Raw genomic sequence first — 23,046 nt, forward strand, 5'->3', positions numbered from 1 at the left:
TTGCTTGGGATCCAGAACAACTCACTCGAGGTTGTGGTTTGTGCACTGCCCAGAATGATGAGTACCTTTTCTAAAAAGAGCCTGCAAAACATCTAAATTCGGGCCATGCAGCCCTGGTTTAGTTTCTCCTGCACCAGCCCCCACCACTCCCACAGCAGGCTTTGCTCCCTGGGTGATAATACTGCCTGTCCTAGATTACAAGCCAGCTGTGCCAAAGGGGACCTACAGGAGATTTTGCCCTAAGTCTGATGCACAACTGCTCTTACTTGGTTCAGGACACATCAGAGGGACCCAAAGCAGCCAATAAACCCAGGTTTTCTTACACCTCTCAAAGACTGAAAAAATTTTGCAGTTGCCCTACAACACACTTTCATCATGTGGGTGGTATAAGTGTGATTCAAAACTGAAAGGACTCTGGTCTGAAAGTCAGTTTTAGCAACAGTGTCAGTGGTATTTTCTCACAATCTAGAAGAGGTGGAGTGGCTATAGAACAGCTCTTAGAGCTTTTATATCCTGTATTTTAACAGGTTAAATCTGGCACCCTTAGAAGTGTAAAGAAAGGCTTTCATTTTCTCGTACTGCATTTTACCAAGCTGTCTGCTGGCAAAGGCTTATGTGGTCAGGATGGTAACTCTTCTATTTCCACAGAACACCCAAGTTCTGTGAGGGACCACCCATAACAAAGACCCATCCATGACATTCACTCACTTGCCAGACAGTTCTGATGAGCACATTTCCCCACTTTCCACAAATTACGCAAAATATCAGCTTTCTTTCGCACAGCTCTGAACATCCAGCTTTCCAGGAATTTGCCAAGTTTTTCACATTGCCTAATAAAAACCTTTCTGGGGTGCATTTCATGCTCATTTGGACCAGACATCTATTGCTAACTTTTGCCAATTAGACAGTGTGCAAGGTTAAAAGAACAAAAACCAAACAGAACCAACCTCCTCCCTCAAAACAACTGGTGCATAGCTTGACTCTGTATTCCTACACACACACACTTTTCTTAATAACCCCGCTAATGTGGGAATAATGTTTATTCAGATCTGTTCCAAGATACTATATTATTAAAGCATATTTGCAATGGCAAGGCTGTAAACAAATTAAAGGCTTTCTCATTCCTAAAATTCAGTCTTGCAAAGGGGAAGCTCCCAGTAATGACAGTAATTTATTTTAACAAACAGCACGTTCTGACTAGGCTGGAAAACAAAGCCTACTTGCTCTTAAAAATAACTGCCTTTGAACTACCTCTCCCAAGCTCATGGAGTTCAGATTGAATCTCCTTTTTCCCACAGCACCAGTTCAAGATGCAGAATCCACAGCTGCCATCCCTGCTCATGCAGGACACCTCCTTTCCAGTCCCTCTTCTGTTTCTGGATGACACTTGCTGAGCCCACACTGCAAACAGAGACACTTAATTACACAGGTATGCAGCTCAACTTCACTATCTCACAGAAGTACAGACTTCAGAAAATAGAAATAGGAAGACTTAGAATAGATATTAGGAAGAATTTTTTTTACTGTGAGGGTGGTGAGGCACCAAAACAGGTTGCCCAGACTAGCTGTGGATGTCCCATTCCTAGAAATGTTCAAGGTCAGGTTGGATGGGGCTTTGAGCATCCAGGCCTAGTGGAAGGTATCGCTGTCCATGGCAAGGGTTTGGAACTAGATGATGTTTAAGGTTTCTTCCAAACAAAAACATTCTGTGATTCTTTGAAATTCAGTTCAAGTTGCTAAATGAGAGCTTGGTATGAGGGAAGAGCAGAATTCTTCTGTTCCCTCGTTATCTTGTATAAGAATCTTGTTCACCAGATCTAAAGCATAATAACTACACACACATTAATAAGTTTTGGGGTTGGGGTTTGGGTTTTGTTTTCACTGTGGAATCTGAGTCTGACTTATTCAGATCATTTATTGCTTTCTTTCATGCAGCAACCTTGCCTGTTCATATTATCTGAGGGTACTTGTCTGAAAGGCCTTTCTAGATTAGCTGCATTTTCTTTTTTAATTTTCAGCTAAATTTACCTCTAAAATTCTCTTTCCAAGCTAAGTCACATCAGTCAGAAGTACAATTACTGGGTAAACACTCCTTGTTATGGCTGAGGATCAGAGGAAAAAAAAATCCCAATCTGCTTGCTGCAACCCTCACGTTGCTGTGTGCTGTTGTGCAGGTAGGTGACTGCACCCCAGGAATCCAGCAGGGCTCAGCAGGCTCAGGTGACAAGCAGGGCTTGCTCAGCACTTGTCTTGGGCAACCAGAGCACAGACTGGAGCCAGCAGGGCAGGCTGATAAACTTGATAGAGAAGGACAGAAACTGCAGTGAAGAATAAACAGCCTGAGAAGGCGGGAGAGATGGGTAAGATACACCAGAAGAGAGGCGGCAAGTCTAGGAAAACAAAATTCACTTCTTCTGCATTTACCCTTCTCTCAATTCCTCAGAATTCATCAGAAGGAATTGAGAGGAGGGTAAGTGCAGAAGTGAATGCAAGCTGTGGGGAGGCAACAGCTTTAGGTGGGCTCAACAGAGTGGAAAAGCCTAAACCAGCAACAGTGTGATTGCCAGGAAGAATAGAAGGAAAGAAGAGGAAGAGAAATAAGGAGGTGGCACAGGAGGGGAGTGCCAAAACTGAGAAGGGATGATTGAGGGAGGAAAGGGACAGAACTAGAAAAAGTGGAAGAAAAAATGGACGCAGGTGAAAGATGGAATGAGATGGGGGTGTAATACATTGGATAGGGCAGATTTAGAGAAAGAGTTAAAGGTAAATGGAATCTAAAAGAAAATGACACATTGAGAAGATAAATCTACTTATTTTTTTAACAAGATAAAAGCACACATTTCACAATAGTTTTAAAGACCTTTTAAGTCAGTTGGGCATTTTTCATGTAATGGAAGGTTCTTCCAGGAGCAAGCTGGTAGAATAGGAAGGAGCAGACACATAGCAGGGCCAAGCTCTTCTTCTAGGGTACCATGAAGTTTCCTACCTTCCATGCAAACTAAGTATTGAGACTGCATCCTCTTAGGCTTTCCTAAAACAGTTTGTTATAGGATCTAAGGTAAACCAAACATTTTGGAGAAAGGAAAGATACAAGTTGCCTTATTTCATTTTGACTCAGATCTTCTAAACTGATTGTGCTGATCACTTGGGGAAGTACCCCGAGATTGCATCTGCCTGCACTGCACTGTATCTATCTCACATCCTCATTACATGGCCCTACTAATTTTGCTGGAGGGCTGCTAGAGGCACTACAAACAGTCCTTCCCAACGGAAAAGGGTCACAGAGTCCAGTGACAGCAATGACAATGCTGATTAAAACCAGAAATTTCTATACAAGAGCTATAAATTGCACTGCATATAGGTTTTTAAATTAGCTGATTGATTTTGTTTTAAACAAATGTGCTCTTGATTAAATGGAAACTTGCATTGCAATATACTATTTTTAATTAAAACACTGAGGGCTTTCACTGAAAACAGCCACCAAACTTTCATCCTTAAAATGCAAATATTTTAACTTTAAGCAACTGAAAATCAAAACTCTTCCCCATTGAGAACTCTTACCTTTTTTTTTTTAATTATAACCCAACCCACAGACATTCAGGAAATTTAGAAATCTATGTATGTGTGCACACATGTGTTAGCTAAAAGTTGAACCATCTCCAGTGACAATTCCAGCTTTCATACTTAGAGGCACACAGACAACTCCTCAACACGCACCTGGTAAGATGTGCAAGGGCGGGTGTAATGCTATACCTATACATATTTTTGCATACTTCTGGTATTCCAACAATCCAGGCACACTATTTTAGTACAGAATACTAAATAAATAATAGATACCTACTAAGCTTATCACTAGTTTCCTAGAGGAAGAAAAACAGTTTTCTACAAGAAGATAAAAATATTTTAAAACCGCAGCTGACACCATCACACACTTTCACTAAATTACTTTGTCCCACCAAGTCCAGCCCTACCCTGGCCCTATTAGCAAAACCAGTCTCCCTCTGGGAATTTGCCTTACTGCAGATATCCAGCTAAGCTGCTCTAAGTAATCAAACTCTTCACAACATCTTTATTCCAAAAGAATTGTAATCCGCGCATAATACCTCCAACAAGCCCATTTTCCTTTGTTGTCTCCATTTTGACAGTGGATTGATTAGATGTCTTCATCTTTGAGGTATTAATGGATTCCAAGAGGGAGACAAATTCTAGAAAGTTAGATTCGTTGGGCATCTGACCTTCTTTAGCTTCTAGATCTGATTTAGAGGTTGGTAAGGTCTTTTCTTTGTCAGATACCTCCGCAAAATTCTTACTTAAAAGCACATCTGTCCCACTGTCTACACTCAACACCCGCATGTGCCTCTTTTCATGAGCAGTTCTGCAGGACTGCGGGTCTAGGTTATGCAAGTCTTCCTTAGAACTTAAATCCACAGCCTGGACATTTTCCAAAGCATTCTCCTGATTTGGATCTGAACAAGTGTTAGTTTCTAGAGGTGTATTTGCTGGGTTGCTGAGCTCCTTTACTGCATCACCCGATTCATAGCCAGAGCATTGGTTGGACGACAGCTCTGCCCTCAACATTTCTGGAGTTCTGTCACTTTCACTAACTTCTGAGCAAGGCTTAGCTTTACTGTCATCAGACAGGTCAAACGTGATAACAGGGATTCTGAGCTGTTCATTAGTTTGCTGACTTGACCAGCCTGCTCTAACTACTCCAGAGTCAAGAGCTGAGCTTGTTCTCTCACTTTCCAGGGCCTGTAAGTGGACAGAGCCTGGTAGGTCACTAAGGGTAGTGTTTGGTGTAGTACTCATTGTGATGACAATTTTAATGGGCTCACACAGCTGGTCTCCAGGAAGAGAATTGTCCACAACTGCAAGAGCAGTCTCACTGTCTGAGCAATCAAGGTCCTCATGGCTATTACCAGCATTGCAAGAGCTTTCCATCTGCTCGTGCTCTTTGGTTGCAATAGCATTGCACTGTGGGCAGTTATTGGTAAAACCTGTCTGTGGTGATCCATCTGGCAATTTCTCTCTTTTGTAGCTTTTAGGATTACTTAAATGGTCTGAAATAACTGAATTTTCACTGTCCCATGGCTCTGAAGAAACTCCAGTCCTTAAAATATCACCTTGTGATGAAGAAATATTGGAGAAGTTTTTAGCTACGTCTCTGTCCACAAGAATATCTTGGGATCCATGGTGGCCACAAGGCTGTCCATTCAATCCTTTTTCATTTATTCCATCACCAGGAAATGTTTCCATAGCAGCTGGTTTTGTTGCTATTGCTGATGTGGTGGCACCTGAACCGGAGGTTGTAGAAACAGGTAATATATCTGCTTTGATACAGGGTGAGGTAGATGAAACTGGTGGTGTAGCCTGATCTTCTAGTACCATAACACCTAAGAAAAAACATTTGGGCATTAGGTCTCACATGAACACTAAGCATTAATAAAGTATGATCTTTAACCAATAAAACCTGATCCAGAGCAGAGCAAAGGAAGCACAGATTATGCAGCTGATTAAAACAGTTCTAAAGCAACAAGGGGTTTTTTTTGGTAGCTACATATGAAATACTACAAAAGCAAGATAGACTCCATCCAAGTCAGGACAAGCATAGCAGCATGTCCAAATAGTCAAAATAGCTGAAGAAACAGCTAGTTTCAAAATCAAAATGTTTTACAGAATTATCCCCACTTAGGGAGAGGTGAAGGAAAGAGTAAGCCAATGCTGCAGGTTTGCTACATCACTTTCTGCAATTCCTAAATAGTCACACAGGATAAGCCTTAACAAAAACAAAACAAGATTTAAAATATTAAGACATCTCAAGTGAGATGGAAGTGTAGGCAAAGTAAGGTGTGCTGGAATATACAACACAGCTAAAAGTTGACAATCACAAGAGAAGTTTACAGCCACATGTTCAAGGATGCAATACAAGTGTTAACTTCCTAGTTTAATGCTTTACAGAGCTCAGAGCTTCCTAAGAATGTGGGGCAAGGCTCTTTCATCTCCCTGTATCAAAATGGGGAGAGATATTTGTACAGCCCTCGAAGGGTTGTTGCATCCCAAACAGCTTGGCTGACGGTTGAGAAAGCTTAGTCTGTTAGAATACCCTTGAAATTTAGTTCTAGCTCTTCAACTCAGATCCTAACAGGAGGCACAACAGAACCTGCCATGGAGTCCTCTGTGCCATTATTTTTTGTGCCAAGCAATGATTAAACAACAGCCTAGGGGACTTATAAAGCCTTTAAAATACCTCTAAGATCTTCAATCGTTTCCCGTGTTGGCAGGTCCTAAAAAATGAAAAGAAACACACAAGATTAACACGGTCATTTATTAAATTCTGTTGGGGAAAAAAATCTGTCAATGTAGCTATCAATAGCTATCTAATCAAAGGTTAATTACAGCATTGGTAAGGTGCTTAAAATCACTGAAATTTGAACACATACCTTGCACAAAATGCAAGGGGTGGGTGAGGGAGATGGTTATAGAACAGTCATGCTCCAAATTGCATCACTGAAATTGTGTGTGATGTTTGGGGAGGGGAAAGAAAAGCAAAATGTTCTTTAAAAAAATTTTTGCAGTGCCTAATATAGATATACTTTTTTTAATCATTAAGGAATAGAATGCATTCATCTGTACCATTTATCCAGCGGTGTTTCCAAAGAACTAGAATAAAAAGGTTGGCCTCTAGCATTGGTAAGTATTTCTCAATGGAAAACTAGAGGACAGAGACATTAAATTAATATAGAATCATTTAGATTCCAAGAAAGCTTTGAAGCTCATTTAGCCCAAATCCCCTCTGCCATACACACACACTTGAAGGAGATACAGTTTGAGCAGGTTGCTCAGGATCATCTCCAACAGAGCTTTGAAAATCTCCAAAGAAGGAGATTTCACAACTTCTCTGGAAAACATCTTCCAGTATTTGACCACTCACTTGGTAGGGGAAAAAAAAAACAACACACAAATTACCAAAAACCAAAACAACTCCACAAAAAAAGACATTAAATGTAATTATTTGATCTAACTGTAGCTTTCCACGGCTGCAACTGTTTCTTATCCTGCCACTAGGCACCTCTGAGAAGAGCGTGCTCAACCTGCTCTGTAACTTACTATTAGAAAACTGAAGACAGCAGTAAGCGCTACTTGTATGGTTACAAAAGAGTTTAGCCTTACAAAGGCTGAAACAGCCCATCTGCCTGTCCTCACACATCATGTTCCTCAATCACCTTGTTTGTCTCTGCTGGATTCTCATCAGTAGGTCAGTGTGCATGGGAACTAATTGGGGAGCTCAAAACTAAACACAACACTCCATAAGGAATACTTCAGGAGTTTAAATTCAACGGCCTAAGTGCATAATTAGAAACAAGACATTGAAAAAAATGACTGTGGCTCTCTTCTGACTGACAGGTACCAAAACTAAGAGGAAATTATTATTATTTTCTAAAATTTCATGGTGGTAGCCTGGCAGCAAGAACAGGAGACTTGGTTTGACAAGACCCAACCTACATGTTTGGAAGTGGGAGACTAGGATGAGATCCCAGGAAGGCATAGGTTTGCAGAATGGACAAATACCAGAATACTGGAGAGTAGGACAGAAACAAGGTGAAAAATATTTTACCTCATAAAAAAAAAGCCCAGCAAAAAGAACTATTAATGTCTCTGAATCACACAGATGCTACAAAAAGGTAAAAACACTCCAGGAAATGAAGAAATAGTTCTGATTCAGATCAGGATTTAAATAATTTGTAGTAAATAGGGATAAAGGGTGGGTGTGGAGGAATATGAAGACAGAATGAAGTATCAAATAGCCACTTATTCAGAAATCACTAACCATCCTCTGCACTGACTGAGGCAGGAGTCCTGTAGAAAAAAATAGCATGGTATCACATAATTAAAGATGTTATCACAATATGCAAGGGGAGTAGCTTAAGATTACAGTGTTATTCTGTTTCTTAATTTTTTGAAAATTTCTTCAACTTATCATGAGTGTTTCCTATTTTTTTCTTTAATAACATTTACACACATTACTTTCATCACTTCACATACGTTTGATTTATTAAGCACAGCCATTAGTGTTGAGTGCACATATAGGTACTTTTAACCTCCTCTAGATATCCCCTAGATTTAAAGGAATTTAAAAGCTGAAGAGATGTTTTTGGTTCATTTTATAAGCATAAGTCTAGTTATACAAAACCAAATTATTAATGGTCCAGGAGCAGATCTCTTCAGAGGCAACAAAATAATGCTGACTGCATTAGCCTCTCCCTCCTCTCAAAGCAGCCCCAAAAAGCTAGTTGCTCTTGGCAAGATTTACAAAGGCCACTTGCTATCTGTAGAGCAGAGAGAGCCCTCCTAAGAAGTGCGGCATTATGTATGACAGTTTCAGCTCTGCAAAGCCAAACCTTTAGGACAAGGCTGACAGACAGCAGTGGCATACCCAGTAGATCCATTCCAAGGGAATGACCCTTCCTGCTTGGAGCAGGCCTGTGTTACAAGCAATGAGCACCTGGCAACACAAAACCAAGTGTGGTGAGCTGTGGACTGCTGGAGGAGTGCACATACTGACCGTGGCTCCAGGGGAGTCCTGCGAGTGTGGGGCCTGCACTCTGGAACTGTCAGGAATTGTCTGGGTAGAGCCGTTTGGGCTGCTCTCAGCGGCGGCGGGATCCCCCGAGTTATTGCTGAAGGGGAAGCACACAAAAGATAAAGCAATACTTATCACCACAGGGCATCACAGCCAGCTCTGGGAAGTAGCTCACGAATAAGAACACAATGGGAAGAAGTAGCACAGCACAATGAAGTAAGAGCACTTCACTCCAATGATAAAAGCACAGGGCTGTAAAAAAATACTGTAACACCTTTCTGCACTTCCTTCCTCACCAAGACAACTTGATAAAACTTAAAGAATAAAAACCCCTCAATGTAAAATGATTATGGTGTCTTCAGAAGTGGAGCTATGAGAAATAAAATGACATCTCTTCAACCTCCCTATGCATACATAATGCCATTCAGCCTGCCTGACACACAAACAGATTTATTGGCACAAAAAGCAATCTAGGGCTTTCCCTTAGACATATGACAATCAAAAGCTACTCCTTTCACAATTTTTGCTTTTTAAGTCCTGGAGTATGTAAGCCTTATCTAACTGCCTGTTTATCTGGAAACCTCCCATAGCCTACTTGAAATGCAACACAGAGAGCACTAATAGAATCATTAGACCAAAATATAAATTTTTGCTCTGGTCTAGGCAAAGTAAATATACAGCCATTACTAATTTCACGTATTCTAAGGCAATTTATAGATCAGTTCCTTTGTGGATACACTAAACTATCCACTAACTCCTTTTACACATATGTTCTACTAGCTTTTCCATTGGATAAAAGCAGGTATTTTCAGACAAAGTTTACTATCAATAACCTAAAAATATTCTCTTTCTCAGGTATAACAAACAGAAATTCAGTTTAACAAAAAAACACCAAAAAAAAAAAAAAAAAGCAGAAAAACACCACAGTGAAATGTTGAAAAGCATGAGGTTGGGCTTTTCTATCTTTATTTTTAAAATTCCAAAGTTGTATATAAACAATAACATTATTTATCTGGGTGGTCTTTTTCCGCAATATTTTTTTTTTAGTTAACTGGCTTCAAAAACTGCTCAACCAACCTGCCAACTATAAAGGTCTGTTTAAAAAATTCTGTCATCCATCCAGTCAAAATAATATTAAGATCTTTATTTTCTGAGCAAGTACTAATTAATGGATTGTTGTGCATACACAAATCAACCTGGGAGAAACAGTCACATGATTTAGCATGCAACTTTTAAGTTATTGTACCTTTACTTCTCAGCCAAAACAGCCTGAAAGGCATAACCCCATCTAAAATAAAAATGTTGTATGGGTAGTGACACACAGAGGCATTTCTCAGAAGAGTCTCAATGCAGGCAGACCTTGACTGTCCCAGGAGTGTAGCACAGATGTGCATGTGTAAAGACACAGAAGACCAGAAGCACAGAGGAACACAAACTATCTTGATACTACTTAGCTGGCGCAGAGCTAGCAGTAGCAACTGCAAATGCATCCAAAAACTACCCTAAGCTCTTTTATACATTGCTCTCTGTTGAAGCCTGACTGGTAGTTTTAACAAAGCTACTCAATTTAAGCTTGCTTTGGACATTTCTATGCTTCTGTCTCTTTTAAATGTACTTTATTTCAGCATTTTTCACATCTGTCATAACACTTGCTATCACTGAAAGCCACTTGCCAGCTTCATTTGTTTGTATGACTCAAGCTTGAAAAACCAGCAGGAAGGGTTTATTTATTTATTCCGAAGAGTGTATAGCAGAACATTCTACCAATACACAAATCTGGAAAATGTCAGTACTAGTCTTCATCTCACTACTGTTTTTACTTTTAATACCAGCACAGCCTAGAAGCAGCCCTATTAATTCTATGCAAAGACTAATAGTACTTGGCTTCTCAGTAGAGAAGCTACAACTGAACTGCCTACCAAATGCCCCTGAGAAATAAAAGCAGTACTAGCTTTCCTCATGACCACAGAAGCATCATAATTATCACAATAAAACAGAAGGGAGAAAAGCAACTTATGCATCTAGGTGTGATCTGAGAGGGAACTTACTAAAAGCACACAAAGGAAACATGAGGTCGCCTTGTCTTCCAAAGCCATGATATTAAAGCATTTTCTTTACCAACAGGTGCCTGCCACTTCCCAGCAGGTAGGAGCAAGCATTTTAAGGCTTCCCCAGAAAACTTCTGCCAGGTTTTCTTCAGGATCTGTTAGCACATCCAGTACATATCTCCTCTACCACCTTCACGTGCCCAGCTGCTGCCCAACCTCTGAATCAGGTGCAGCTCTGCCTGCTGCACCACAAGAACATTTCAGCTACCTAGCTGAAAAGCACTAAGCAAGTTTTTGAAAGTGTCATTCTTTATACACCTGTAAGGAGTATTCTTGCTTTCAACAGACATTTCTCCTGTGCAGGACCATGGTGCAAACTCACCCATTTTACATAATGTGCCAACGATGCAAGGAAAACCTTACCTACAATTTGAGGACTCAACTGCTTCTCCTTTTTGAACCTCTGTATCTTTACATTGCCTTCCATTTTTTCTTGAGAGCTTTTGTTGAATAACTTCGCCTTTATCAAACATAAGGTGTAAACGGTAGCTGATCACCTTTATTACCGTGAAGAAAACTGTCACCGAGCTGCAGTACACAAAAACTGTCACTGCATTTGCTGGAAAAGCCTACAGAAAGAAATAATGAGGACACAATGATAACAGTTTCCTTTGAGAAAATACTGTTAAAACTTTTAAATACAATATATGTATTGAGTTCTGCTCCCAGAAAAGGTTTAAGGGTTTCTTCAAGTTTCAAACCATTTCACAAGATCTATTCTTTTTATTAGCTGTGGATAATATTTGTTATCAAAATCGGCAAAATCTCACAATTGACAAACACTATAAAGCTTTTAAAAATACTGCAATCCCATGTTAATGCAGCTGCAGCCTTTCCTAAACTATGAATTCATAAAAATACAGACACAAAATGAAACATTAGTTATCTACAAACACAAAACCTTTAGAAAAATTCTGTCATCTTACTCTATATGTCAGTTATGACTCAATAGCAGAACACTGTCGTTTGATGTCCGTTTTCTAATGCCTCACAACATGTTCCCAAATACCTTAACCACTGAGGAATTTTAAATAATTAGTCAGGACTAGTCAAAACAAATGAATAAAAACACAGTTAGAGAGGCATCCTGTCCCAGCTGACGTTCAAGGAGTGAGGGATTGGCTATGTGGTGCTTAGTTGCCAGCTAGGGTTAAATTATGACACAACTTCTTTGAATTCTTTTTCTAAAGTACATAATTGTTAATTTGCAGCTGTCTGTGATCTGTTTGATGATCTGTGATGAGCACCGCAGCTCTTCGTCATTAAAATTAATTACAGTTCAACTATAAAGTCTGTAAAGTTCTTTCACAGACATGACAGACTAACAATTTATTTATACACAAATACTTCCTTACAGTAAAGGGCAAATCATAGCAATGGACAGTTGCAGTTATAATTGAAGTACCAAAGTCTTTATCATTATAGTCATGGAACATGTTTATGTATTGTTATTACACAGCTGCAGTCTCACAGTGAATTTAATCTCTCTTAAAGTTTCAGGGGTTTTATTTAAACAGAGATTTACTACATTCTCACACAAGAACAACAACAAAAAACCCCAAGCAACACACAAAAACAAAACAGGTTTTCAATACTCAGGACTTGCTAAAAGCCTGCTGAAGGTAATTTTTAAGAATAGTCTTTACTTTGATACTAAATCAATCATTTTTTCAAATTCATAAATAAATCACACCGACCACACAGATAAAGGGAAGGGAAGGCACGCTTATTTCATCTTCAGAACAAGTCACCACATTTATCTTGATGTTGAAATTAATATGTTGAATCATTTCTGTGTTGTGACAAGCAAGTGGGATGCAATTCTGATGCTGCTTTTGGCTCGCTGGGACTTCATACCATCAAGATGCACACATGAAAATTTTCAGGCGAATCCTTTTTAATGACTATTCTGATTCAGATACAAAGAATCTGTTGCACAATAGTGGAGGAGCTATTTAGGACATACGTACTACCAATGATCCCTAATAGACAGACATGACTTTCTACAAGTTGAGGCTTAAGTCTGGTAAGAGTACTTCATGGTACTGTGTAAATACCAACTCCCAGCACACCCTTCAGTTATTTAAAACTCAGGCCAGGAGAGGATCCATTTGCAAGGTCATGTTCTCAGGGTATAAGGCTTAGTAGATGAGATTGAAGAACTTGAGGTTAAAGAATTTGTGGTTTATGACTAATGTTTTTACAAAACGAGTACGAAATTGTTTGGTTTCACAAAGAGCAGCAGCCAATTATCTGTAATGACTGTTTAAGAGAGATTTGTTCACCTTCCAAGGAATCTCTTCAACTATACACTAAAAGGCACAGATCAACCACTCATTATTAAATAACAACTCAGAATGGCCCACTAAGAAAAGAAGTGCTTTATAGGTGACATTCATAAAGCTTAATAAATATAATATGAATAATGTCAAGAGGACACAACAAAAATAGATTTCCAGTAGCACAGCCTGTGCGTGCAGAGAGCACGCCACAAGAGAGACTCAAAGGAAGCTCCTAGATTTTTGAGTGGAAAACAGGGCCAGTTTTAGCAAATGCTGAGTGCAGCATGTGCTCATCCCTGCCTTGTGACCAGACCTACCAGAGCTGTGCCCTGAGCCAGCCCGTGGTCCCTGTGCCCATCTGTCCGAGACACGCTGTGTTTTAGTGTGCTCACCACACCAAGACACCAAAGGCATCTTGTGCATCTTTAATACTCTGAATCTTGGGGCAGGCTGCGTATACAAGCCAGCAGGTTGCTCTCTGTCCACATGAGGAATTAGGAGAAAGATGATAATGGAAAGCCCTCCATTCTCTGAATCAGGCCTCTTGCATAAGGAACCAGTGTCATATGACTGCAGTTGGTGTTCCCAGGGACAGACAGGTGAAAACTATCAAATCCATGCTAAGGAGGAACTAAGTTACAGACCACTGAGGAATTAGATGATAGAGTCACTTTTGATGCACTATAGTTATAATTAGCCTGGTTTTCTATGAAAATGAGGTTTTATAATCACACTGTGTGTCTCTGTATTCATCATCTCCCTCCATCCCCTCAGCTGAAAGGTAGCCAAAGAATTAAAAAGTTATTCAGCAAACTTTAAGAGAATACACCCCACTGGGCAAGGTCACAGCAGCACACCTCCTCCATTAATGAGAGGAGCCCACACAGTTCTCTGACCTTTTGATGCCACCCCAGTGACAGGGAAAGCTTCAATTGAGTTGACATCTTATTAGAAGCTATGAAAAAAATCCACAAATACAAATTCATTAGAAAGCGGGCTTCATGACTTCCCACAGGTTTCTATGGAAGCTGTAGCCCTAGTTTTCTTCATTCTTTCATCTCATTAAAAACTCTACCATAATGTACTTTTTGTTCTCCAGTAGCTTCTGTTGTTGTACCCTGCACCAGAATAGCGTGGGGTCACAGCCAGAAATGTGGGCTGGTGTGCCCCAAATGTGGCCCAACTTACTGCTGCAAATGCAACGGGGTTGACATCACCACCTAAGGAGCACCTTTGCTTGGGGCTTCTGCCTGCCCAGAGATTGCTCTCAGAAGAACAGCCACGTCCTCCTTCGTGTGTCTACTGGCATTATTTGACTAGCACAAAGGTGGAAGTGACTGAGATATGCACATGAAGGTGTGTAACCTTTGAACAAAATATCACACCTTGTCAATTGAATGATAAAGGGTGCTTAGACCCTGATGCATCCCAGCCACTGCTTGAGCCCCTGAGGCATTTAGAGCAAGGCAGTGCTGCACCTGGGCCTCACTGTCTCTGTGTGCTACAGAACACAAATGAGGGACCACTACCAAACAAATGTTCAGTCAGCCACTACCATCAGAGACATGCGTGGGAGATATGACACTGGGGCCAAAGATCCATGTTTATCTGTTAATTAGGTTGAATCAATACTAAGAGATGTCCATAACATAAAATAAAATATGGGAAAGCAGGTAGCAAATAAAATTCCAGGAGTGTACATTGAGTTCTAAGTGTGTCCTCCCACACAATAAATACAGTACGTAACAGGGTAGCCTATCTCTCTGCTGTGGAGATATTTGTATCCTTAACTTTTAGAGAGATAGAGTGGGGTAAAAGGCAGCCAAGTGGGACTGGAACCAGCTGACACACTGCTAGTTTTATCACAGTTTACCTCTGAGTAATTTATGTGCCCACACCCTTATACTGCCATGTTGTACTTCTCCTACCACAGCATGATTTGAAGATCTAGTGCAATGAGAAGCAACAACCCTGTAAGTTCAAGGGTTGCCTGTCCAACAAAAGGCAGGAGAAACACTGAGTAGGTTGTTCTGGGGAGTCACCCAAACACAACGCACGTTCTCTTGTAGCTTGTAAAATAAGCTATAGCACAGTATTTCCCTGTGTTGCATCTCTGGGTCACTGGTGTTTCACTGGGGCTGAATTCAGACCGGGGGCTGAATACTAAAGAGTTATCACTATTTTCATGTGCAAAACACCTAGGGATCCTCAACTGTTTGGTGAAATAAGATAACTTTAATTCTTAATATATTATGAAAGTTGATATGGCACAGAAGAGATCTCATTATAATTTTGAAAGTTGATTTGAACAGCAATGATGCTCGAAATATCCAATGTACATGTTTAATGTTTAAATAATAAAAAAAATAAAGTAACATGGAAACACAGAGCTGCATTTTCAGGGGCAGGAAAAGCTAATAAAGGAATCCTTAGTACTGAAGTAAGCTATGCTGAATAAGCTAGAGAAAGAAATTCTCGATCCACACAACAGAAACAACTTGATACTTTAAGCTTCTCAATGCTACCATCAGCACGCCTCTGCCGAGCCACTGTGAAAAAACTAAAAACAGATGGATGAGTTTTGCCATTTGATTCAAATCACACTGTTTCAGAGAGACTTCCTGACTTCAACAAAAGACTATCCCAAGCAAAGGAAAAATTTCAAAAGTAGTACTCTGATCTGTTTTCATTTTGCCATTCCAAGAAACATCACTGACTGCTTTAGCTGAATCCAAAATATTGGTGTCAAGTATGTAACATAAATATCACCCCAAACATTACTGAATCTTGTAAACAAAATTTCTTATAAACCAGAAAAAACCTTTCTCTAAAAAGCAGGTTCAAGTTTCTAAGTGGCAAGAATAGATGTCTTGCATAAAGTTTACAAAGCCTTAGAAACAATCCACTTGAAAACAAGAAAATGTGTAAGAACATAATTACTGTCAGGCAGCCATCATAATAAACACTTTACTCTTATCAAGGACAAAGAATTCCCATAGCAATATATTAGCTCAAGAACACAAGTCCTGCATTTAACCAGATGATTCATCAGAAAGTCAGTCAGTATGCAGAAAAAGCAAGTCCATCTAGGTAAGCAAAGATGATGCCCAAGAGATTTCACTAGACAAGTTACATTTCTCCCCTTTAAAAAATGACTTCTAGCTTAGCTCTGACCTAGAGTCCAGTGTTCTTTTGTGCAACCCCCACACCTTCTTCACTTCAGAAGTTTCCCACAAGGAATCTTTCCAGATACATACTTCTTTCAACTAAAATAAGTTAGCCTTCAATTTTTTTTCCTTTGAAATCACATTTATGACTTGGACAGCAAATCCTACAATGCAAGACAATCCTACAACTTGCTAGTTTGCATAGGAAATATGCAATCAATCAGAAGAAAGCACATTGTTATTCTGGTTCATTAACTCCATGAGCCATTCTTACAGGAATTCACTGCAATCCATGCCACAAAATCCAATACCAATTCACGCTTAAAAATACAAGATTTGCTTTCCACTGGGATTGCAGGGGGAGTCATAAATGCTCTTTGCTTTTGATAATCAGGCCCATATCTGACCATGTAGGGTGAAGAAACCTATTTAGAAGTTGAGAATTTAGTTGAGTCACTCCAGGAACCAAATGGATGGAAACTGCTTCTAACGGAAGCAATATTACCCTATAATCACTGAAGGACACACCAAAATAGATTCGATGATCCAGCACACTTTAAGCTTTTCTCACACAGTAGGAAAGCACACAAAAACAAGAGCAAAAGTTTCAAGCTTTTCAGGAAAATAAATCTTAAAGTCCAGCAAACAAACTCTAGTCATTATTCACTTGCAAAGTTTAAATTTCAGCACAAAGGGAGCTGCATATCACAAAAAGCCATGTGATTCACCAGTGACATTCAGCAAGGCGTATTAATTACATGGTATCTGGATTTTTCCATTTATTTACCCTTCTCAGCGGGTAAGACTGGATCAAACTTTAAAAAAACAAAACCAAAACACCTGTCTCCCCAAGAGATTTTTGAACAAACGTCCTCACGGTCATTCAGCACTTGCAGAGGCCAGCGCTGCACCCCTACCCAACTCCTTCGGCAGGGCTAAGGATCCGGCCCCTGCCTAGCGCAGCCGGCGGACTCACCCCGTTAACCTTTAGACACAAAACCCCCAGGTAAAGCCCAGAACGCCCAACATTTAAGCCCCCCGAGGGCAGTTTACAGCCGGCTGAGCACACACGCCCTCGCCGCCGCTGCCGCCTGTGGGCCGGGGCCCGCGGCTCCCGCCCCGGCCCGGTGCCGCCCGCCCGCCCGCCGCCCCGAGCCAGCCCCTCTCACCAGGTGCAGGGCCATGGGCAGCGTCAGCAGGAACAGCCACAGATAGAGGTGGCAGCTGTTGGTGAAGGCGCCCTGCTCCGGGTCGTGGTACCAGCCCCCGGTCAGCGCCGCCCACACGCCCTGCCCCACCAGCCGCGCCGCCGGCGACACCATGGCCGCCCCCCGCCGCCGCCACCGCCGCCGCCCCTCAGCCGCCCGCCGCCGCCGCCGCCATGCCGGGCGCCCGCGGATTCTCCCATGGTGCCCCGCGACGCCGAGCATCCCGCCCGCCCCACCCCGGCCGCCGCCGCCGCCGGGAGGGCGCCGTCACGGGCCGCCCCCCGCCGGGCACCGCGCCCGCTCTGCCCCGCCGCGGGGCCGGGGCCGCCGCCACACCGGGGTCCGCGCCCGGCTGCCGGGAGCGGCGGCAGCGCTCGGAGGCCGCGGGGCGGAGCGGGGCCGGGCCGAGCGGCGGCGGAGGGGGGGCGGTTCTGGCGCGGGGGTGTCCGTCACGGCCGCGTCCCGCCCCGGGCACCGCGAGGTGCGCTCGCAGGTGCAGAAAAAGCGCGGCACGGGGGCTGCCCCGGCGGCCGCCAGCTGGGCTGCGCGCCTCGCCGGCCACTCCCCCAGCGCCGGGTTCTCAGTGATCCTGCCCGATACATCACGAGTTTCCGATCTGCGAGCTCTGCCCAACTTCGGTGTCACCCCTTCTGCGTAGGCTTGATATGTGTTTTGGGTGGGATGGGGGGAAATTCCTCAAAAAGAAACATTCGGATTCTTTCAAGAATGGATTTAGGGAAAAACTCAATCTGCCTTCGTTGAAGCATTTAATGTAGTTGACCTCATACTAGGGGAGTGAGGAGGTAGGGGCGGGTTGGAGGAAGCTCAGGCGAAGTGGGGGAGAAGGGGGCTGAAGAGGCGATGGAGCTGAGTGGAAGCCTTGGGCAGGGGAGACTAAAGGCGGTGAAGAACGAGGCATAAAGATATCAGGTATATTCTTATGGGACGCCCCCAAAGGAAGGGGTGAAAGGTGGGTTGTGAACACCAGGACTGACCACACACGATGTTTGCCACCTCCCATCCCCGACCATCAGGAAACAGCGGTGAAATTAAATTTTAAGTGTCTCGCCGACCCCTTCTAGGGACTGTCCCATATGTATGGACCTTTATTACAGTCAATTTTGTGAAGGATGCATATATGTAATGGATACGTCTATCATCTTGCACATCACCAAATTTACCCTATTTCAATTGTTCCTGACTGTGGCTACAGTTTCACAGACCAAACATGCCATTCTGCTGTGCTTTGTGTGGAATTTTTTGACAAAGGTAAGAAACCACAGGTGCTATTATAGTAATTGTGAGCTCATGAACCACATACCTCAGGTTTCTTCCTGATGTCTCAGGTGATGTGGCCATGCTAGTTTTGGCCTGATGGGAGGGATGATACAGCACTGTGAACAAGTGGTTGGGAGCAGGGGAGGAATGGCATCGTCTCCCTCAGCAGCACTGCCACCATTAAATGCCTAAGGATCTACAGCCTTGGGGCTTGAGTACTTCTTCAGTGTGACCTCGGGATGTTTCCTGAGCTGTATGAAGGAGGCACAGTCCTGGCCATGCCTCATGTGCTACTCCTGTAAACATATCTTGCCCAAACTTCTGCCTTGTTGAGTGAACTTTTCTTTATCATTTGCAGGTTCTTTTCAAAGATGACAAAGTTTATTAAACCATTTGTAATGATTGAATCAAGTGCAATATGCAGCTATGAATAATGTTTTTGATGTATGATAACTAAAAATGTTAAGTTTCAGAAACTACTGAAATAATTTTCCCACAGGTAGACTAGCAAATAATTTTGTTTACATGCACAGCTCCATAATAGAAAGGTGGGTAAAGTAGGGTGCAAATAGAAAGCTTCTTCAAAACCTCCTCTCTTCTGTTTTTTGAGACCTCTAACTCTTGTAGGTTAAGATGTGGAAGGCCTAGATAAGGCAGACTGCAATTGATATTAGGTTGACTTGTCCTGGTTTTGGCTGGGATAGAGTCAGTTTTCTTCTCGGTAGCTGGTGCCATGTTTTGCATTCCATCTGAGAATACTGTTAATAACACGGTGATATTTTGGTTGTTGCTATGTTTGTCTTAAATCTTTTTGTGTCTCGTGTCCTGCCAGTGAGGTGGCACAAAAAAGAAAAACTGGGAGGGAGCATAGTCAGGACAGGACAGGTGACTGAAACTGCCCAAAGGGATATTCTAGACCATCAGGCTCAGTATATAAAGTGGGGGGAAGAAGGGGGAAGAGGGGGACATTTGGAGTGATAGTGTCTTTGTTACTTGTCTCCCCAAGTAACTATTACATGTGATGGGGCCCTGATCTCCTGGAGGTGGCTGAACACCTGCCTGCCCATGGAAAGTGGTGAATTAATTCCTTGTTTTGTTTTGCTTGTGAGTGTGGCTTTCCTTTCGCTATAAAACTGTCTTATCTCAACCCACAAGTTTTCTCATTTTTACTCTTCTAATTCTCTCCTCGATCTTGCTGGTGGGGGAGTGAGTGAGTGCCTGCGTCGGGCTTGGCTGCTCACTGGCGTTAAACCATGACCTTGTCCACATATCACTCAAATCTTTCAACTCTGCCTCATCTTTGGATAATGCTGACACCAAGTTTTGGGGTTTTTTTTTGGTGTAAGGATACTTGCAGTTATGAAGGGTTCCTGTAATTTCCAGGTTTCAGGATATGTGTTCTGGACACAACGTAGATGCACAGTATTGTAGCTACACAGTTGCAGGAGTGCCAGAGATGAAAAAAGGGACCTCTTTTCTCAACAGACATGCCAGAGAGGGTCTGAGCCATCTGTACGCCGCTCTTTGAACCGCTAACTCCACTAGGTGGTGCCGTCAGGAAAGTTAAGGGCACTTCACACTGTTTTGGGTCACAACATTTCCATTATTTGAACTCCTAGGAACAGCAACTATACAGCAAGATCCTGGAGCACTGGGTGCGGAAGAAACACTGAACAAAGTCTAACCTGAGTGCAGTGATTGCTAGTGGATAGTGGCACTCCAGAAAGCAAATTTTGGAATAATAGCTCTAGATAAATATTTAAACATTTCACTGTACTGCAACCAATACCTTGTCTGACCCAAAACATTCCACACTTAATTAGTTCCTGCAGATTCTTTTAGATAACAAAGTACAAGGTGGAATTTGTGTGGCAGAACGCTTGTATTACAACATACTTTATGGCTTCTATAATAAGGCAAATATGCAGATAAGGGAAAGGCTTGTAATTACCTCTCTGAATAGCTGCAAGGCAATGTTATATTAAAGGAAATGGGAGAAGACTTGATAGACATGCTGGTTCTGCATTCTTTCTTTTTGGTTAATGTGGTTCAGTAAGTCACTTTAGCATAATTGTATTTTTGCATTGTGTATAACTATAAATACAGTGAGGTAAACAAGAATTTATGATTTTTGAATACTGTAATTTTAATTTTTTAAAATTACTGTCTTTGTGTACAAACCTTAGTTCTGTGGTATCCAGCTGCAAATTTTGCATTTATGTAGAGATGTACAGTGCTCTGAATGTAAGGTTTTGTGCAAAACATTGAGTGTTCATCACACCAGGTTATTCAAACCAGCACTGCAGTTTTTGCACCTTTCCCGAGCCTTTACTGTCCTCCTCAGGGCCTCTGCTGGCAGCAGCCACATCCATAACCACAGGTCCCACAGCACAGTGATTGGCTCCTGGCATGAAAACTCATTTCCTTCCACTTTGAACCACTGTTTCCCACCACGCTGGCGAGACGGGAGGGCGTCCCCAGCCCACACACTTCCCTCCAACTTCCAAGGAAACGACAACTCTAGTTTAGAAAGTGATACGATTTTTCCACTTAAAACCAAGAGAATCTTTACTCAGAAATAGCACATACACTGCATTTTGCTGTTTTCAGGCAACCTCTTAATTGAAAGGATTGTGTGATCACACCACATAGGGCTGGGACTCTCAGCCCCTGCATGGACAGGGTGGTGAGCAGGGGAGAGTTGGAGTGGGTCCAGAGGAGGACAGCAAAGGTAATTACGGGCCTGGAGCATCTCTCACAAGGACAGGCTGTGGGAGCTGGACCTCGAGCAGAGATGACTGAGATAGACATGGACCTCATCCATGTCTATCAGTATCTAAAGGGAGGGTGCCAAGAGCCAGGCTCTTCTCAGTGGGGCTGAGCAATAGGACAAGAGGCAACAGGTAGAAACTGATGCACAGGAAGTTCCACCTGGATATGAGGAAGAAATGCTTTACCGGGAGGCTGACCGGATACTGGAACAGATTGTCCAGAGAGGTCGTGGAATCACCCTTATTGGACATGTTCAAGAACCACTTGGCCTCAATCCTGTGCCATGTGCTCTAGGATGAAACTGCTTGAGCAAAGGAGTTTGGAACAGGTGACCCCACTGTGGGTCCAACCTGACCCGTTCTGTGAGAGCCCACGAGCGGCGGAAGCAGGTGGCGGAGCAAGCACGAACCGAGGAAGCTCGGTTACTTCAGAACCCGCTTGGGGTTCGCTCCAAAGGAACAAGGAAGGAGAGAGCAAGCTGCGGTGGAGGCACAAGCCCCCAGCCCGGTCTGCAGCCCCCGAGGGACAGAAGCGGAGGCACGGCTCCCTCAGCCCCGTCCCCCGGACCACACCGGCCCCTCCGCCCGCCGCGCCCCGCGCCACGTGACTGCGGGCGGCCAATGGGCGGGCGCGGGCGGGCGGGCGCGGGGCACCGGCGCTGCCCTCCCCGCCTTTCCCGCGCGCGCCTGCGCTCTCCCCACTGGAGCCCCGCGGCGGCGGCGGCGACGACCGGGCCGGGGGGCCCCGCCCCTGCCCGCGCCCCGCCCTCCCCTCCCGCGGCTCCCGCTCGGCGGCGGCGGCAGGTGAGGATGCGGCCGGGCGGGCGCTCCCGCGTCGGCGGCCCTGCTGCTGGTGGCCGCCGGGGCTGAGGTCGCTGCCATGGCTCTGCCGGGCGCCGGGGCGGCGGCGTCCGCCGGTGGCAGCGGGGCTCCGTGCCCGCTGTGGACGGCGCTGTACGACTACGAGGCGAGCGGCGAGGACGAGCTGAGCCTGCGGCGAGGGGACGTGGTGGAGGTCCTGTCGCAGGACGCGGCGGTGTCCGGCGACGACGGCTGGTGGGCGGGGAAGATCCGCCACCGCCTCGGCATCTTCCCGGCCAACTACGTGACCCGCCAGCCCCGCGGTGGAGCGGCGGCGGGGGGCGGCGGGCTGGGGGACCCCGCGGGGAGCCTAACGGAGATCGACTTCCAGCACCTGGAGCTGCAGGAGATCATCGGCGTGGGGGGCTTCGGGAAGGTGTACCGGGCCACCTGGCGGGGCCGCGAGGTGGCCGTGAAGGCGGCACGGCAGGACCCCGACGAGGACATCACGGCCACGGCGGAGAGCGTGCGGCAGGAGGCCAAGCTCTTCTCCATGCTGCGGCACCCCAACATCATCGCCCTGCACGGGGTCTGCCTGCGGGAGCCCAACCTCTGCCTCGTCATGGAGTTCGCCCGCGGCGGATCCCTCAACAGGGCCCTGGCCGCCGCCCCCGGGGCCGCGGCCGCCCGCGGGGGCCGCCGCATCCCCCCGCACATCTTGGTGAACTGGGCGGTGCAGATCGCCCGCGGCATGCTCTACCTGCACGACGAGGCCATCGTCCCCATCCTGCACCGGGACCTCAAGTCGAGCAACAGTGAGTCCCGGGCGGGCCGGGGCGGGGGGAGGTGA

The 23,046-nt window shown here is 44.1% G+C and overlaps 2 protein-coding genes across 3 annotated transcripts in view; one reads left to right on the forward strand and one right to left on the reverse strand.

The window, feature by feature from the left end:
- Nucleotides 1-17,570, reverse strand: part of PCNX2 (pecanex 2) — a 151,166-nt gene extending 133,596 nt beyond the window's left edge. The window contains exons 1-5 of one of the 2 annotated variants that reach the window (XM_071431933.1): nt 17,308-17,570; nt 11,053-11,258; nt 8,564-8,678; nt 6,248-6,284; nt 4,104-5,393 (exon numbers count right to left, since the gene is read on the reverse strand). In XM_071431933.1, coding sequence (XP_071288034.1) covers nt 4,104-5,393; nt 6,248-6,284; nt 8,564-8,678; nt 11,053-11,258; nt 17,308-17,568 — 1,909 coding nt within the window. In that variant the 5' untranslated portion in view covers nt 17,569-17,570. Of the gene's footprint in view, nt 1-4,103; nt 5,394-6,247; nt 6,285-7,828; nt 7,858-8,563; nt 8,679-11,052; nt 11,259-17,307 lie in introns of those variants that run through there. The other variant, XM_071431942.1, reaches the window with a different exon arrangement.
- A 4,535-nt stretch (nt 17,571-22,105) lies between these two features.
- Nucleotides 22,106-23,046, forward strand: part of MAP3K21 (mitogen-activated protein kinase kinase kinase 21) — a 41,080-nt gene continuing 40,139 nt past the window's right edge. The window contains exon 1 of the mRNA XM_071431979.1: nt 22,106-23,011. Coding sequence (XP_071288080.1) covers nt 22,276-23,011 — 736 coding nt within the window. The 5' untranslated portion in view covers nt 22,106-22,275. The remainder of the gene's footprint in view (nt 23,012-23,046) is intronic.

The sequence above is a fragment of the Agelaius tricolor genome, unplaced genomic scaffold, assembly GCF_023055355.1.
Source record: "Agelaius tricolor isolate 1412-34295 unplaced genomic scaffold, bAgeTri1.0.p SCAF_1, whole genome shotgun sequence".
NCBI classification, from domain to species: domain Eukaryota; kingdom Metazoa; phylum Chordata; class Aves; order Passeriformes; family Icteridae; genus Agelaius; species Agelaius tricolor.